We start from the raw sequence: 16,016 nt of genomic DNA, 5'->3' as shown, positions 1-16,016 counted from the left end.
GTCTTTTGATTTTACTTATTTTAGTTAGTTTCACTAGGGTTATTGCCAGGGCTTGGTGCCTACATGATGAATCCAGCAATCTTGCTGGCCCTTCCTTCCTCCCTCCCTTCCCTTCCCTCCTCCTTCTTCTTCTTCTTCCTCTTCTTCTTCTTCTCCTTCTCCTCCTCCTCCTCCTCCTCCTCCTCCTCCTTCTTCCTCCTCCTCCTCCTCCTCTTCCTCCTCCTCCTCCTCCTCTTCTTCTTCTTCCTTTTACCAGAGCACTGCACAGCTCTGGCTTACGGTAGTGCAGGGGCTTGAACCTAGGACTCCAGAGCCTCAGGCATGAGAAGTTCTTTGCATAATCATCCTTTCTTTCTTTCTTGTAAAGAGACAAAGAGAAATTGAGACAGAATGAAGGAGACAGAAAGAGAGACACCTGCAACATCACATCACTGCTGGAGAAGCTTCCCTGCCACAGGTGCAACTCAGGGCTTGAACCTGGGTCCTCGCGTGTGGTCACTTGTGTACTCAACCAGTTGCACCACCACCTGGTCCCTGAAGCCAGAAACTTTGGGAGTGTGTCTGTGCCAGTTCCGGGGGACATGCAGAACGGGTGGAAGGCAGCAGCTGGCTGTGTGCTCACACACGATTTACGGGGAACCTTGGGGCCTCCACTCTAGGCTGGATTCTCCTCCGTGGATCGCACCAGACCATGGCCCCCATATGTGGGGGACTTGGAGGGATGGCCAGTAAGACCTCAGGATGAACCCTTGGAGCCTCCGACACCCCAGCTGTTATTCAGAGTTATTTTCCCAGCTCAGCATCTCTCACCCCACCCCTCCCTCAGGGATATTTTGGGAGTGTCCACAGCTGCCAGTGGGCACAGTTTCCAGGGGATTCCGAAGATGGTGACCCCCCCACCTCCTTGCTGCCCTTCATGTTGCTCCCTGCTGGAACTTGGCTGTTCTAGAAGGCTGGAGGGACAGTAGCAGAAGGGGGTCCCTCAGTCCCCTTGGCCCAGGGACCCCATGCCAGGAGTGCCAATCACAGGGAACAGGTGGCCTCGGCCTAGCTGGAGCCACCCACTGCCAAGGCTGGGCAGGCAAGCACAGACACGCTGGGGACCCGAGGCCTGGCTGAGCCAAACCCATCCTCTGGCCCGGTCCTACTCAGCTCAGCACCTGCAGGGATGGGCTCTGGCAGGGTGGATCACCCTAGGGTGCTGACTGTGCTGACACCCAGAAACTGTGCAAGGGGGACAGAGAGTCCAGGGCACAAGCCTAGTAAGCAGCTTCTCATACAGTGCAGAAAGCAAGGCTCCGAGGTTCCACCCCTGGCATCACATGTGCCCAGTGGTGCTCTGCTTCTCTCTCTCTCCTTCTCTATTGTTGAATAAAATTGTCACCTGCTTGGGAGTCGAGCAGTAGCACAGCGGGTTAAGCGCAGGTGGCACAAAGCACAAAGACCAGCATAAGGCTCCCCACCTGCAGGGAAGTCGCTTCACAGGTGGTGAAGCAGGTCTGCAGGTGTCTATCTTTCTCTCCCCCTCTCTGTCTTCCCCTCCTCTCTCCATTTCTCTCTGTCCTATCCAACAATGATGACATCAATAACAACAACAATGAAGAAACAACAGGGGCAACAAAAGGGAAAATAAATAAATAAAGGAAATTATTTAAAAAATTGTCACCTGGCTGAGCACACGTTATAGTGCTCAAGGACCCAGGTTTGAGTCCCTGGTCCCCACCTGGAGGGGGAAAGCTTCACAAGGGGTGAAGCAGGGCTGCAGGTGTCTCTCTGTCTCTCTTCTTCTCTATCCCCCCCCCCTTCCCTTTTGATTTCTGGTTGTCTTTATCCAGTAAATACATAAAGATAATAAAAAAATAAAAATAAAATAAAATCATTAGCACTGGGTGGCGGTGTACCCAGTTGAGAGCACTTCACCATGCTCAGGAACTGGCCCCTGGTTTCCACCTGCAGGGAGGAAGCTTCTTGAGCTGAGAAGCAGGGCTGCAGGTATCTCTCTGTCTCCTCTCTATTTTTCCCTTCCACCTCAATTTCTGTCTCTACCCAATAAGTAAACAAAAAAAGAGAAAAACATTTTAAGGCTTTTTTGAATAAACAAATAAATCATCTTTAAAATAATTAAATAAATGCATTTCAGCAAGCCGGGAAGTTGTGTCATAACTAGAGCTTTGGCCCCAAATTTTATCCCAGGCACCACAAGTGCCAGAGTGGTATTCTGCTTCTCTCTCATGTTAGTAAAAAAAAAAAAAAAAAAAAGTTAAAAATAAATACACACATTTTGAAAAGAACCAGAGAGATATCACTGGGCAGGGTGTGTATCTAGCTAGCAACGTGTGTGGCCCCGGCTTCAACCTGGCACCACATGGTAAGTGTCATGGCACCAGAGGAAGCTCTGGCGCTGCGGTGTCTCTCTTTCCCTCTCCTTCTCTGAATGAAAAAGCAGCCTGGGATTTGTGAAACTGTGCTTGGGGTGAGGTTTCCAGCTCTTGTGAAAAAGAAAGGAAGAGAGAGAGAGAGAGAGAGAGAGAGAGAGAGAGAGGAAGGGAAGGAAGGGAAGGAAGGAAGAAAGAGGGGTCAGGCGGGACCGGGGGTCGCCTCGTGGGCGGTGAAGCAGGTCTGCAGGTGTCTGTCTTTCTCTTCCCCTCTATGTCTCCCCTCCTTTCTCGATTTCTCTCTGTCCTATCCAACAACAATGGCAGCAATGGCAACAATAATAATAACAACAAGGGCAACAAAATGGGAAGGTGGCCTCCAGGAGCGGTGGATTCGTAGCGCAGGCACCCAGCCCCAGCGGTGACGCTGGAGGCAAAAAAAAAAAAAAGGAAGGAAGGAAGGAAGGAAGGAAGGAAGGAAGGAAGGAAGGGAGAAAGGGAGAAAGAGTCTCGATTCTTTCTCCTCTGTTGAGATTACTTTTCCAGTCTGAAAAGAGCTCATTAGAGTGGGGAGTTGCTCCCACACCCCAGCTAAGGAAAGTACCTTGAACGCTAACAGGTGGGTCCCCCACATATGCAGACGCGCACTCGTGGTCTCTGGACCACACCACAGACACAGGGCAGACATGACGGAGGCAGTCGCGGGAGGACACTCTCTCCCCACGGAAGGGCGGCCCCACCCCCACACGGGCAGCCGCACCGTCCACGTGGAGACAGGGAGGAGACACCTGTCCTCAGGGACCTGGGGCTGCGCCCACACTGTCTGATCCTGGAGGATCCCTTTCCCAGACAACGGAGACCGGCGCCTGGCTCCTCCCAGCAGGCCTGGGCCAGAGGCCAGGGGCGGGCAGGCAGGGTGTGTGAACTGGGGGGCCAGTGGCCGTGCTGGCCGGGGCTGGTACAGAAACCCGGACAGTGGCTGTGGCCCCCCAGGCCTCCCCTCTCCACCCCACTCCCCACAAACAGGGATGCTGCCCCAGCCCCCCCAGCGGCCCCATTCAGGAGGGCGGTGAGCAGTGCTTTTCCAGAAGGTTCTTCCTCAGGAAATGGCTCGGCCGCCTGCCTGATCTCCAAAACAGGCTCAGGATGAAAACACCTTCATTCTTCTCCAGAAACCCGGCCTCTGCTCCCCGGAGCCCTGATGTCATCCCAGTCACAGCATCGCGGTGACCCCAAGCCGTCAGCCAGAAACTGGGCCTTCTGCCCACCGGTCAGCTGAGAGAGCCAGAACGGACGGCGAGGGTCTCTGAGCAGAGGAAAAGCTCTTGGCTTCTGGTGAGGTTGTTGTCAGAAACTCTGTTGGAGCTAGAGAGACAGCACAGTGGTTTATGCACCAGACTTTCATGCCTGAGGCTCTGAGGTCCCAGGTTCAATCCCTGGTACTAACACAAGCCAGAGCTGCGCAGTGTTCTGGTAGGTACTGATAATGGAAAGTACCAAGTAAAGACTGATAGTACCACTTGCCTGAGTGGAAGGTGTGAAGGTAACTTTAAAAGAAAAAGGAGTGGGGGGTGGGTGTTTATGAGAGTTCAGGAGTGGGGATTCAGGAATACCTCTGTGATCTCTGGAGGTGTGACTGCTAAACTTGGTGGCTGGGGACAAGGCAAACAAGGGCTAGCTTTTAAAAAGAAAAGCAAGTGTCAGCTTCTTTGTTAGAGAAACATGCGGGGCCAGGTGGTGGCACACCTGGTTAAGCATACACGTTATAGTGTTCAAGGACCCGGGTCCAAGCCCACCTACGGAAGGGGAGTTTCAAGAGTGGTGAAGCAGGGCTGCAGGTGTCTCTCTCTCTCTCCCCCACACCTCTCAGTTTCTGTCTCTATCCAATAATAAATAAAAAATATTTTAAAAAATTTAAAATAATAATTATAATAAGAGAAAAATGCAGTTGGTGGGCATCCTCCCCCTCCTCCCAGCACACACAGGACCTTCTCCTACTTCCCCCCACCCCCGTGGCCTTGGTCAGTGGCCTTAGAATCTGTTCCTTCAGCCCAAGTCTACCGATAACCGTAACATTATCCTCTCTGTACACACAAAACTGTTCCCTGTGTAGCTGGCAGCTGTGAGTGACAGTCGGAAGGCTGGTCACTGTATAAAGGACAGCGCTATGGTGTCCGGGGGCCCATCTCCTGCGGACACGATTCCACCTGGCAGCATAGACACAGCTTCCTGCACTAACACCTCGGGTCTGCCTGGGAATCTGATGCGGGGACACAGGTATAAAATCCCCCCATTCACAGTCTGAGGACATTCTGGTTGTGTCTTAGTGAAGCTCTGAATTTCTTTTTTTTTAATATTCTTTTATTTTTTTATACCTTTATTCCCTTTTGTTGTCCTTATTATTTCATTGTTGTTATTATTGATGTCATCGTTGTTGGCTAGGACAGAGAGAAATGGAGAGAGGAGGGGAAGACAGAGGGAGAGAGAAAGACAGACATCTGCAGACCTGCTTCACCGCCTGTGAAGCGACTCCCCTGCAGGTGGGGAGCCGGGGGCTCGAACCGGGATCCTTACGCCGGTCCTTGTGCTTTGCGCCACCTGCACTTAACCCGCTGCGCTACCACCCGACTCCCCAGCTCTGAATTTCTTTTCCTCTTCCTCCACCTCCTCTTCTTCTTCTCCTCCTTTTCCTTCGCCTTCTTTTAAGATTTTATTTATTCATGAGAAATGATAGGAGGAAAGAAAGAAAGAGCCAGACATCACTCTGGCACATGTGCTGCTGGAGATTGAAATCAGGACCTCATGCTTGAGAGAGTCCAGTGCTTTGTCACTGTGCCACCTCCCTGGCCACTGGATTTCTTCCTTCCTTCCTTTCTTTATTATTATTTTTAAGTATTTGCTTATCTATTTATTAACAGGTAAGAGTAAAAGAGAAGGAGACAGACAGAGAGAGAGAGAGAGAGAGAGAGAGAGAACCAGAGCATTACTCTGGCACACGTGCTGGGGACTGAACTTGGGACCTCCTCCTTTGAGTCTGCTGCTCTAGCCACTGTGCCCTCTCAGGCCGCTGGCTCTCCTGGGGTTGCCTTCTCAAGGCTGAGGCCATGTCACAAGGGAAACATAAAGAGAGCGTCTGTTAGTGGAGTCCTGGGGGAAAGCATCCCCCAAAGTCCTTTGTGAGTGTTCTAAAGAAGTGGCTTGGAAGCCAGTGTTGGAGAGATAGCTCAGTGAAGGTGCCAAAAGGCGTTCATGCCTAAGGCTCTGAGGCCCTAGTTCAAACCCCAGCACCACCATAAGTCAGAGCTGAGCAGGGCTCTGGAAATGGAGAAAGGAGGAAGAGAAGAAGGAGGGGGAAGTTTTTTTTAAAAAAATAGCCACTTGCTTTTTTAAAAAATAATTTTCTTATTGTCATTTTTAAAAGATTTTGTTTGTATATTAATGAGAAAGATAGGAGGAGAGAGAAAGAACCAGACATCACTCTGGCACATGTGCTGCCAGGGACTGAACATGCTTGAGAGTCAGTGCTTTATCCACTGCGCCACCTCCCGGACCACATCTTTATTTATTTATTGAATAGAGACAGTCAGAAATTGAGAGGGCAGAGAGGTTATAGAGAGGGGGAAGAGGCAGAGAGACACCTGCAGCCCTGCTTCACCACTCACAAAGCTTTCACCCTGTAGACGGGGGACTGGAGGCTCAAACCCACATCATCCTGATGCATTGTAACATGTGCACTCAACCAGGTACACCACCACCCAGCCCCACCACTTGCTTTCTTATTTAGGGGGAGACACAAGCCTAGGTTGAAGAAAAAAATGAAAAAAACGTGTTCCCTCTTACACCTTAAAGGAACAGACACAGCTGGGGAAATAGCTCACTGGTAGAGCACCGCACTTGCGTTATATGAGGCTCCAGTCCTATCCCTGGGCAGCGTGTTCCAGCGTTGGTTCCTCTCTCTCACTCTGTCTCTCAAGTGGGACTCTGTTATGTACATGAAATTAAAAAATAATGCTTTTTTTCCTGCAGAGTGCATGCTGCTCCCAGATGCTTCTTCACTGGAGAAAGAGAGTATCCACAGCACCAGAGCTTCCCCTGGGGTCATAGCATCTTCCATGTGGTGCTGGGGCTCAAACCTAGACCTCACACATAATACTTGCCCTACCTGGTGAGCTATCTCTCCAACCCAATAAAATTAATATATATTTTTATATTTATTTTCCCTTTTGTTGCCCTTGTTGTTTTCTTGTTGTTGTTGTAGTTATTAGTTGTCATTGATGTCACCATTGTTGGATAGGACAGAGAGAAATAGAGAGAGGAGGGGAAGTCAGAGAGGGGGAGAGAAAGACAGACACCTGCAGACCTGCTTCACTGTTGGATAGTATGCCAGCTCTGCCTGTATAGGGATAGATTTAATCCCATTCAAAGCTTTGGTCTATTTACATAAATCACTTTTACATTTACATAAAGCACTCCAGGGCATTGGTGGTTCAGTGATAGGATTCTCGCCTGCTCCGCCCCCTCCTTGTCACACCCTGATCCCCTCCTTGTCACACTCTGATTTTCACCAGTCACTTTTCTCTCCACCCTCTCTATGTCACATCCTGTTTCCACCCTACTTGGCAAGTATATATAAAGACAGCATTGTGAGTTTTAGGGTACCTTGAGTTTAGCTTAGCTCGGCTTAGATTGTGCTGCGTCCTGCATGAATAAAGAGATACTGCCTACAACCCAGCCATGAGTCCCTGGTCGTCTGTTACCTGCCCGTGAAGCCAGCCCGGCAAAAACAACCTAACCCGTCGAAAACAACACTGCACCGCCTGTGAAGCGACTCCCCTGCAAGTAGGGAACCAGGGGGCTTGAACCGGGATCCTTACACCAGTCCTTGCGCTTCGCACCATGTGCGCTTAACCTGCTGCGCTACCGCCCAACTCCCAACTTGTATATATTAAGGAGGAGGAGAAGAGGAAGGGGGAGGAGGAGAAAGAGGAGAATACTGAATCTTCCAACCTGGCCTATATTTTCTTCCTCAAAAGGCCCAGTTCCCAGCCCCCTGGACCCACTGAATCATGGCACCCACCGCGTCCATCCACATGGGCCCTCCATCCCCGCTGGGCCAGCCAGGAACCTCCTGCTGCCTGAGCAATTGTTGGGCTGGAGGAGGCAGAGGGGCTCCAACTGCAGGGCAGAGGCAGGGCATGGCTTCCTCTCGCATCACAGGGTCATTGTCACACATGCAGGGGCTACCAGAGACGGGGAGGCACCAGGCCCTGGGAGGGCCCTTGCTGGCCCAGAGAAGGTTCTGGGCCATGTGGAGGCAGATGGGGCTTGCTCTCCTCTCCTTCCTCCATGTCTGGGGTCCCCAGAGTCTTCTCTGGAGGTGCAGAGGAGCTGAGGCCCCGCCCTGCAGGGCCAGGGGAAGAGGCTGGAGCAGAGGACTGTTTATTCTTGGACTGGTCCAGACAGTCAGGGGGATTTGGCTGCAGGCAGCCCCTGCAAACCAGGTCAGCCTAATCAGAGGGGCTGACAGCCTCTCCCTGCCTCTGAGCTCACCTCCCAGTCTGCCCTGCATAGGGAGCTGGCTTGAGCTCTCAGGAATGGTGCAATGGTGTGAGTGTGTGGGGTGTGAGACTGCCCAGCCCCCCCCTTCCAGCACCCCATGGGCCCCCTACTTATGGGTCATAACAGAGACCCCGAGCTGGACCTACAAATGACTTATTTCTCTCTCACCACCCACCCAACTCAAGACTCAATCTGGTTCTCAGAGAAGACTGCCTCAAGGGACAGGGAGTTAGCAAGATGCTTCTGCAAAAGGCTTTCCTGCCTGAGGGTCCAAGACCCTAGGTTCAACTCCCAGCACCACCATAAGCTGGAGCTGAATAGGGCTCTAGTTAAAAAGAAAGAAAGAAAAAAAAAAAAGAAAGAAAGAAGATATAGAAGGGGCTGGGAAGCGGTGTACTTAGTTGAGTGCCCATAATATAGTGAACAAGGACCCAGGTTCAAGCCCCTGGTCCCCACCTGCAGAGGGGGCACTTCACAAGCAGTGGAGCAGTGCTACAGACCTTGATCCCTCTCCCCTCCCATCTCAACTTATCTCTTTCCAAAGTAAATATTGAAAATTGTGTCGATAGAGATTCTCGGAGGCGGCACAATGGATAAACTCAAACCTGAGGCCCTGAGTTTGATCCCTGGCACCACATGTGCCAGAAGGCTGCTCTGCTTCTCTCTCTCCCCCTACCCCTTGTTCTAATAATTCCACTTATTTACTCATTTATTTTGCCTCTAGAGTTATCGCTGGGACCTGGTGCTGGAACTATGAATTTACTGCTCCTGGTGTCCATTTTTTATTTTTTAATCTTTTTATTTATGAGAAAGATAGGAGAGAATCAGACAAACTCTCTGGTACATGTGTTGCCAGGGATTGAACTCAGGACCTCAGGCTGGAGAATCCAATGGTTTATCCATCACGCCACCTCCTGAACCATGCATCCATTTTTCCATTGTATTGGATAGGACAGAGAGAGATTGAGAGAGGAGGGGGAGCTAGAGAGGGAGAGAGACGTGAGGGCCACTGTTACTCCATATTGTCTAAGGCAGCCAAGAAAACCTCAGAATCCAGCAGCTGCAGTGCAGCAGCACTTCGCCCTTGAAAACCCGTCTCAACCTTCCTACCTATCAGTAGTTGTTCATGACAGCCCCGAAACCCAAAATTTGCTTAACTGACAATAACTGCCAGGGACTGTGGTCAAAATCCTGACAAACAGGTCTGAACTTTAAGTGACCCCTAAGTCCCCCCCGCCAAGTCCCCCCTCCTGATGTGGATAAAAGGCATCTGTCTGCATCTCTTCAGGGGCTCACACGCCACTGTTGGGGGGTGCATGTAGCTCAGGCTTCAGCTTGCTTCAATAAAGGCTCTGCTTTTGCATGTGATTCTGGCCTCCTCTCTGTGGGAACGGGATTTAGAAATCTGGGCATAACAAGAAAGACACCTGCAGCCCTGCTTCAGTTGGTGAAGCTTCCCCCCTGCAGGGGAGGACATCAGTACAAGTGTCCTTCTCGAGCCCCCCCAGAAGGACCCCGGTCATTTCTGTGGACGGTCACGCCCTGCGCTCCCACTGTGCTGGGCAAGGAGCTCGCAAGCTTCCATCATGTGTTCATCCGACAGACTTGGCAGCCGGTTATGGAGCCCCACGCGACCAGGCTCCTGCAGGAGTGTCGCCTTCCCCACCAACTCTCATCTTTTTGAAACCAGCAAAGCCTCCCCAGAGGCAGTGGCTGGTACACGGGTAGGCATCTAAGGGAGGCCGCTTCCCCATCTCGGCCGGGCTGGCCGGGCGTGGGTGGAGGTGGCCGTGCTCTCTCTGGCCTCAGAAGCTCATGATGTGTTCTGGATGCTCCCGGGGCCAGGTCGAGATGCACGCAAAGCAGAGGGGCTCGGCCCAGCCAGGCCAGGCCCGGTGGCCAGGACACGGTGTCCACACGGCGGCCCCAGACGGCTTGGAAACAAACAGAGCCATCCAGAGCCGGGAGGCTGACACAGGCAAAAACAAACAAAAGGCCTGAGATGGGGGGCCCCCCCTCGCTGAGCCGGGGGGCGGGAGTGGGGGGGCTCCAGGCAGGGGGGAGCGGCAGGTGGGTGCCGAGGAGGGGGCTCAGGGAGGGGCGTGGGCCAGGCTTTTCTGAGAGGCGGTGGACCTAACACCCCCCAGACCCCCTGATCACCATGGCAACGGGGAGGATGAGTGGGCTGACTGGGAGCCAACACAAACCTCTGGGCTGAGCCTGGGCCACGTTCCGAAGCAAAATGTCTGACTTGACCTCTTTGGAGCACACGCTCCCACCCAGTGCTGGCTTTATGGCTGTCGGGTGTTTCCTGAGCCAACTCCTCAGAGAGACCGGGAGCCACAGCCCTGCCCCACCTCTCTCCTCGCCCCTTCCCTGCATGGTGGAAGCTGGCAGTTCACGGCACTCCCGCACCCCCACACCCCCTCATCAATGGCACTGGGGACCTGGCACTGACAGGGTCACAGTCACAAGCTCAGGGCAGCTGGGGCTGCAGCGTGAGATGAGCCAACACACCCCCACTCAGCCTCCTGTGCCCCCAGTGCCCGGAGGGGGGGCCTCTAGGCCCGGTGGGCACTGCCCCTTCCTCCTCAGGAAAAAGTGTCTGCGGGTTGCCCGGGAGGTGGCACAGTGCAACAGGCTCTGGACTTTTTTTTTTTAAAGAATTTATTTACTGGGGCCAAGTGGTGGCTCACCTGGTTAAGCACATATATTAACAATGCACAAGGACCCAGGTTCAAACCCCCTGCAGAGGGGAAGCTTCACAAGTATTGAAGCAGGGCTGCAGGTGTCACTCTATCTCCCCCTTCCCTCTCAATTTCTGGCTGTCTCTATCCAATAAATAAAAGATAATTAAAAATTTTTTAAATTTATTTATTCATGAGAAAGGAGAGAAAGAACCAGACATCACTCTGGTACATGTGCTGCCAGGGACTGAACTCAGGACCTCATGCTTGGCAGTCCAATGGTTTGTACACTGTGCCACCTCCCAGACCACAGGCCCTAGACTCTTAAGCATAAGGTTCTGCGTTCAATACCTGGCATTGTGTTAGAGTGATGCTTCAGCTCTCTCCCTCTCCCTTCTCATTGATAAATACTTTTAAAAAACAAAGTAGTGTCAGCAGGCGACCTGCTGTGTCCTTTCCCTGGGCTGCCTGGCTTGTCTGTATATATTTCTAAATTTTAATTATTGGCTAAAGACAGAGAAATTGAGAAAGGAGGGAGAGATAGGGAGAAAGACAGCACGTGTGAGGCTTCCTCCTGCAGGTGGGGACACAGGGCTTGAACCCAGTTCCTTGCATAATGGCTGACTTATAAAAATCTGCTTTAGGGAGTCGGGCGGCAGCGCAGCAGGTTAAGCGCAGGTGGCGCAAAGCACAAGCACCGGTCTAAGGATCCCGGTTCGAGCCCCCGGCTCCCCACCTGCAGGGGAGTCGCTTCACAGGCGGTGAAGCAGGTCTGCAGGTGTCTGTCTTTCTCTCCCCCTCTCTGTCTTCCCCTCCTCTCTCCATTTCTCTCTGTACTATCCAACAATGACGACATCAGTAACAACAATAGCAACTACAACAATAAAATAATAAGGGCAACAAAAAGGAATAAATATTTTTAAAAATCTGCTTTAGATGTAGGCCTGGAGTAAAGCTTGACGTTTTTAAGCTTCAACTTGCAGGCCCCAGAGGCTATAGGTTCAAGACCCAGCACCTCCTTATGCCAGAACTGAGCAGCGCTCTGGTCTCTTCCCTTTCTCTCTCTCTCTCACTATATATATATATATATATATATATATATATATATATATATATATATACAATTATAGATATATCTATATATAGATTTTTTTTTTAAACCAGAGCACAGCTCATTTCTGGCTTATGGTGGTGCTGGGGACTGAACCTGGGACTTTGGAAACTCAGGCATGACAGTCTCTTTATAGAACCATTATGCTATCTCCCACCCCTGCCATATATTCTTTTATTATTGTATGCCTGGTGCTGAGCTGAGCCTTTGGGGTCTGTGTCCTTCCTGCCCCTCCACACCCAGCTGCCCAGAGCTCTCTCTTTCCCCCACGTCCCTGGCCTAGGATGACCCGGTCAGAAGGCCCAGTGGCCAGGGCCCAAAGCTCACTTTACAGCAATGTTTTCACTTCTTTTCAAACTAGGAGGAGGAAAATATGAACAGTTAAGTGGAAGGAAACACTGCAGGGATGGCAGCTCCACCTTCGTACTCCCGCCGTCAGAGGCGTCGGCTCAAACAGATCTTTTATTGAGGAAGGGGCCGTGGAGGCAGAAGTGGCCTCCGGTGGAAAGTCCTCCCATCACCCTCTGCGTCCCCTCCCGCCTTCCCCTCCTCAGCCTCCAATACGCCTCACCACTTCTCGTCCTCGTTCCCAGGGCTTGTTCCATGTCTCCTTTCCTGGGAGCCCACGGGAGGCTGGCCAGCCTGGGGGTCACCACAGTGACACCAAGAACAGCTGCCAGCTCCCTCCTGGCTCCGCCACATCCTAGCCCAGCGCCTGGGACAGTGTGATCAGCTTCTGTGACTTCTCTGCCATAAGGACTATGGGGCCCAGCAGGGCTGAACAGCTCACTTCTGTGACCCACTTGTTTTGCCCGTGACCATGTTAAGATTCTTTGCCAAGTGCCCTCCAAAGCTCCTTTAAAAAAAAGTCGGTCAGTGTGCAGAGGGTTAAGCACAGGCGGTGCGAAATGCAAGGACCAACTTAAGGATCCCAGTTCGAGCCCCCGGCTCCCCAACTGCAGAGGAGTCACTTCACAGGCGGTGAAGCAGGTCTGCAGGTGTCTATCTTTCTCTCCCCCTCTCTGTCTTCCCCTCCTCTCTCCATTTCTCTGTCCTATCCAACAACGACGACACCAATAACAACAACTACAACAATAAAACAAGAGCAACAAAAGGGAATAAATATTTTTTTAAAACGGTGGGGGAGGGGTGCAGAACCAGCCTAGTGGTTCTGCAAATAACTTTTTTTTTTTTTAAATATTTATTTATTCTCTTTGTTGCCTTTGTTTTATTGTTGTAGTTATTGTTGTTGTTGATGTCGTTGTTGTTGGGTAGGACAGAGAGAAATGGAGAGAGGAGGGGAAGACAGAGGGGGAGAGAAAGACAGACACCTGTAGACCTGCTTCACTGCCTGTGAATCAACTCCCCTACAGATGGGGAGCCGGGGGCTCGAACCGGGATCCTCATGCAAGTCCTTGTGCTTTGCACCACGTACGCTTAACCCACTGCGCTACTGCCCGACTCCCAAATGACTTTCATACTTGAGGCTCCAAGGTCCCAGGTTCAGTCCCCAGCACCACCATCAGCCAGAGCTGAGAAGTGCTCTGGTATTTCTCTCATTAAAATAAATAAATAAATAAATAAATAAGGAGCCAGGCAGTGGCACACCCAGTTAAGCACATGTGTTACCATGTTCAGGGGCCTGGGTTCAAACACAGTGGTTAAGCAGGGCTGCAGGTATCTCTCTCCCCCCGCATCTCTCTTCAATAAATAAATCATAAAAATTAAATTAATTTAAATTGTGGGTGGCTGGATGGGAAGAGAGAGAACCAGAGCATCACTCTGGCACGATACCAGGAATCGAACTCAGGACCTCGGGCTCGAGAGTCCCACACCCGATGCACTGCACCACCTTCCAGGATGCTCATGAAGAACATCCCGGGCTGCCGGCCTCACTCTCCAGGTGTCTGTCCATCTGCCCGCCTGACCTGATGCTAAAGTCCAGGACAGTAGGTACTCACAGCTGCTAATATGAGCACCTCCCTGGAGCCTGGTCAGCTCTAGTCGCCAGCAAATGGCCACAGTGAACAAGGAAGGGAAGAGTGTTTGTTTGTTTGTTTGTTTGTTTGTTTGTTTGGACCAGAGTGCTCACTGCTCAGCTCTGGCTCCTGTTAGTGCTGGGGATGGAACCCGGGGCCTGGGGCCTTCCCCACGTGTCTGTCTCCCCAGGGCAGAGAGAAAAGAGGGCAAGGAAGACTGAAGGCAGTCACCAGGGCCACTGAGTCCTTAGCAGAACACCTTTATTAAAGTGCTCCCCTGTCCAGTGTCACCACGACAGTGGCTTCCTCACAACCTCTGCAATTAGAGGTCACCCCCACACCCCAGTCAGACGGGGCTTCATTGTGGCTAACACTGTGGGGTGGTGGTAGGGATACAGCAAAGAGGTCACCCCCATCCCAGGGGCTTTTCTTACAAACTTCAAGCCCAGGCTGAGCCCCAAAGACCGGTGACCTGGGCCTTGCCCAATGGGGGCCCAATCCATCCATGCCTTCCCCTCAAGGCAGCTTCGTGAGAAAGAAGAGAAGGGGACGCCCTCCTCTCCAGCATGGGGGGGGTCCTGGCTCAAAAACTCACCCTTTTGGCCCAGCCCACCAAGCCCACCAAAAAAAACAATGGGCCAAAAAGCTTTTAAAAAGGAAAAGAAGGGAGTCGGGCGGTGGTGCAGCGGGTTAAGCGCACGTGGCGCAAAGCGCAAAGACCGGCGTAAGGATCCCGGTTCAAGCCCCCGGCTCCCCACCTGCAGGGGAGTCGCTTCCCAGGCGGTGAAGCAGGTCTGCAGGTGTCTGTCTTTCTCTCCCCCTCTCTGTCTTCCCCTCCTCTCTCCATTTCTCTCTGTCCTGTCCAACAACGAACAACATCAACAATGGCAATAATAATAACCACAACGAGGCTACAACAAGGGCAACAAAAGGGGGAAAAAATGGCCTCCAGGAGCGGTGGATTCATGGTGCAGGCACCGAGCCCGGCAATAACCCTGGAGGAAAAAAGAGAAAAAAGGAAAAGAAAAGGAAAAGAAAAGGGGGCCTGGGCGGTGGGGCACCCGGTTAAGCGCATATGATACAAAGCACAATTTGCGCAACAGGTCTGCAGGCCTCTCTCTCTCTCTCTCTCTCTCTCTCTCTCTCTTCTCTATCTCCCCTATTCTCTTGATTTCTCTCTGTTCCAAATAATAAAATGAAAAAAGTGGCCGCCAGGAGCAGTGAATTCATAGTACAGGCACTGAGCCCCAGAGATAACCCTGGAGGCAAAAAAAAAAAAAAAAAGGAGAAGATAAAGACAAAAGAATCAGAATCAGAAAACATGCCGTGGGCAACTGGATGGTCCTTAGAGGAGGGGACAGAGGTCTGCCCAGGTCAGACCAAGAGGGACAGGGGTCCCTGGCAGAGCAGAGGCACCAGGTGAGGCCGAGAAAGGCAGATGCACTTACACCCGCAGCCCCACAGGCCAGAGGAACGAGCAGCGAGCTCACTAGGCTTCATGAGTGACAGCGGCTCTCGCCTGTCACGCCCACTGAGCACGGCCTCCAGGGCTGAGGGTCAACACGCCACTGGCCACTAGGACACTCATTTTTCAAATGCAGCTTTTTTTCCTTGGGTCCTGGGCCCAAAGCCAGCTCCCTGGATTGCTGGAGAAGGTTCCCCTCAAAACTCAGTGTGGGGACCAACGGCTTCTGGGGACCAGAGCGGGGCTGGGCAGTGTCATCAAAGGCAACTCATACATTTATGGCAGAGGCAGACTGTCCCCTGGTCCCTGCCTCGGGACACAGGAGGACAAGGCAAGTCCCATGAAGGCACGTGGTGGTGGAGGTGACCCTGTGGGGACCCGGTGGCATCATCTCTTCGCCCGGTTCCAAAAGTGCTGGAGAGCTGAGGAGTTGAGGACGCCAACGGCGACCAGAAGCAGCAGGTAGAGGGACAGCAGGATGGTGAACCAGTGGCTGGACATCCAGGACAGCTGGCGGCCAGCTCGGCTAGGGACGGGGGTGGGGGGGAGGGGATAAGAACAATGTTGATCAGAAGAGCAAAACATTTCTTTTCCAAGCATCTGCAACTTCTGGCTCGGGGAAGCCGAGATGATGGATCGCATCTCCTCCGTGAGAGCCAGGAGTGAGGAGCTGTGTGTGCCCCCAGCTTGAGAGACTTGGGAGTGCCTTCCCACCCAACCCTCCACGCCTTCACCAGGATGTCTTCCAAACAGACAGCAAGACTCTGAGCTCATCCTGACCTCTCTCTAAGAGCTCGCCCCTTGCATCTTTCCAGACCGGCTCTTGTCTCTTTCTTTCCT

The 16,016-nt window shown here is 52.1% G+C and overlaps 1 protein-coding gene across 4 annotated transcripts in view; it reads right to left on the bottom strand.

Annotated features, from left to right (window-relative positions):
• The window catches only part of PARP16 (poly(ADP-ribose) polymerase family member 16), a 49,355-nt gene that overhangs the window by 15,646 nt on the left and 17,693 nt on the right, over positions 1–16,016 (bottom strand). For 2 of the 4 annotated variants that reach the window (XM_016192231.2, XM_007532354.3), the window contains one exon: positions 13,956–15,702. The exons of the other annotated variants lie outside the window; for them this stretch is intronic. In XM_016192231.2, the coding sequence (XP_016047717.1) occupies positions 15,434–15,702 (269 nt within the window). In that variant the 3' untranslated portion in view covers positions 13,956–15,433. Of the gene's footprint in view, positions 1–13,955; positions 15,703–16,016 lie in introns of those variants that run through there. 4 annotated transcript variants of the gene reach the window in all.

The sequence above is a fragment of the Erinaceus europaeus genome, chromosome 16, assembly GCF_950295315.1.
Source record: "Erinaceus europaeus chromosome 16, mEriEur2.1, whole genome shotgun sequence".
NCBI classification, from domain to species: Eukaryota; Metazoa; Chordata; class Mammalia; order Eulipotyphla; family Erinaceidae; genus Erinaceus; species Erinaceus europaeus.
Note: the sequence above shows the minus strand (reverse complement) of the source record. Positions and strands in the feature narration are given on the sequence as shown.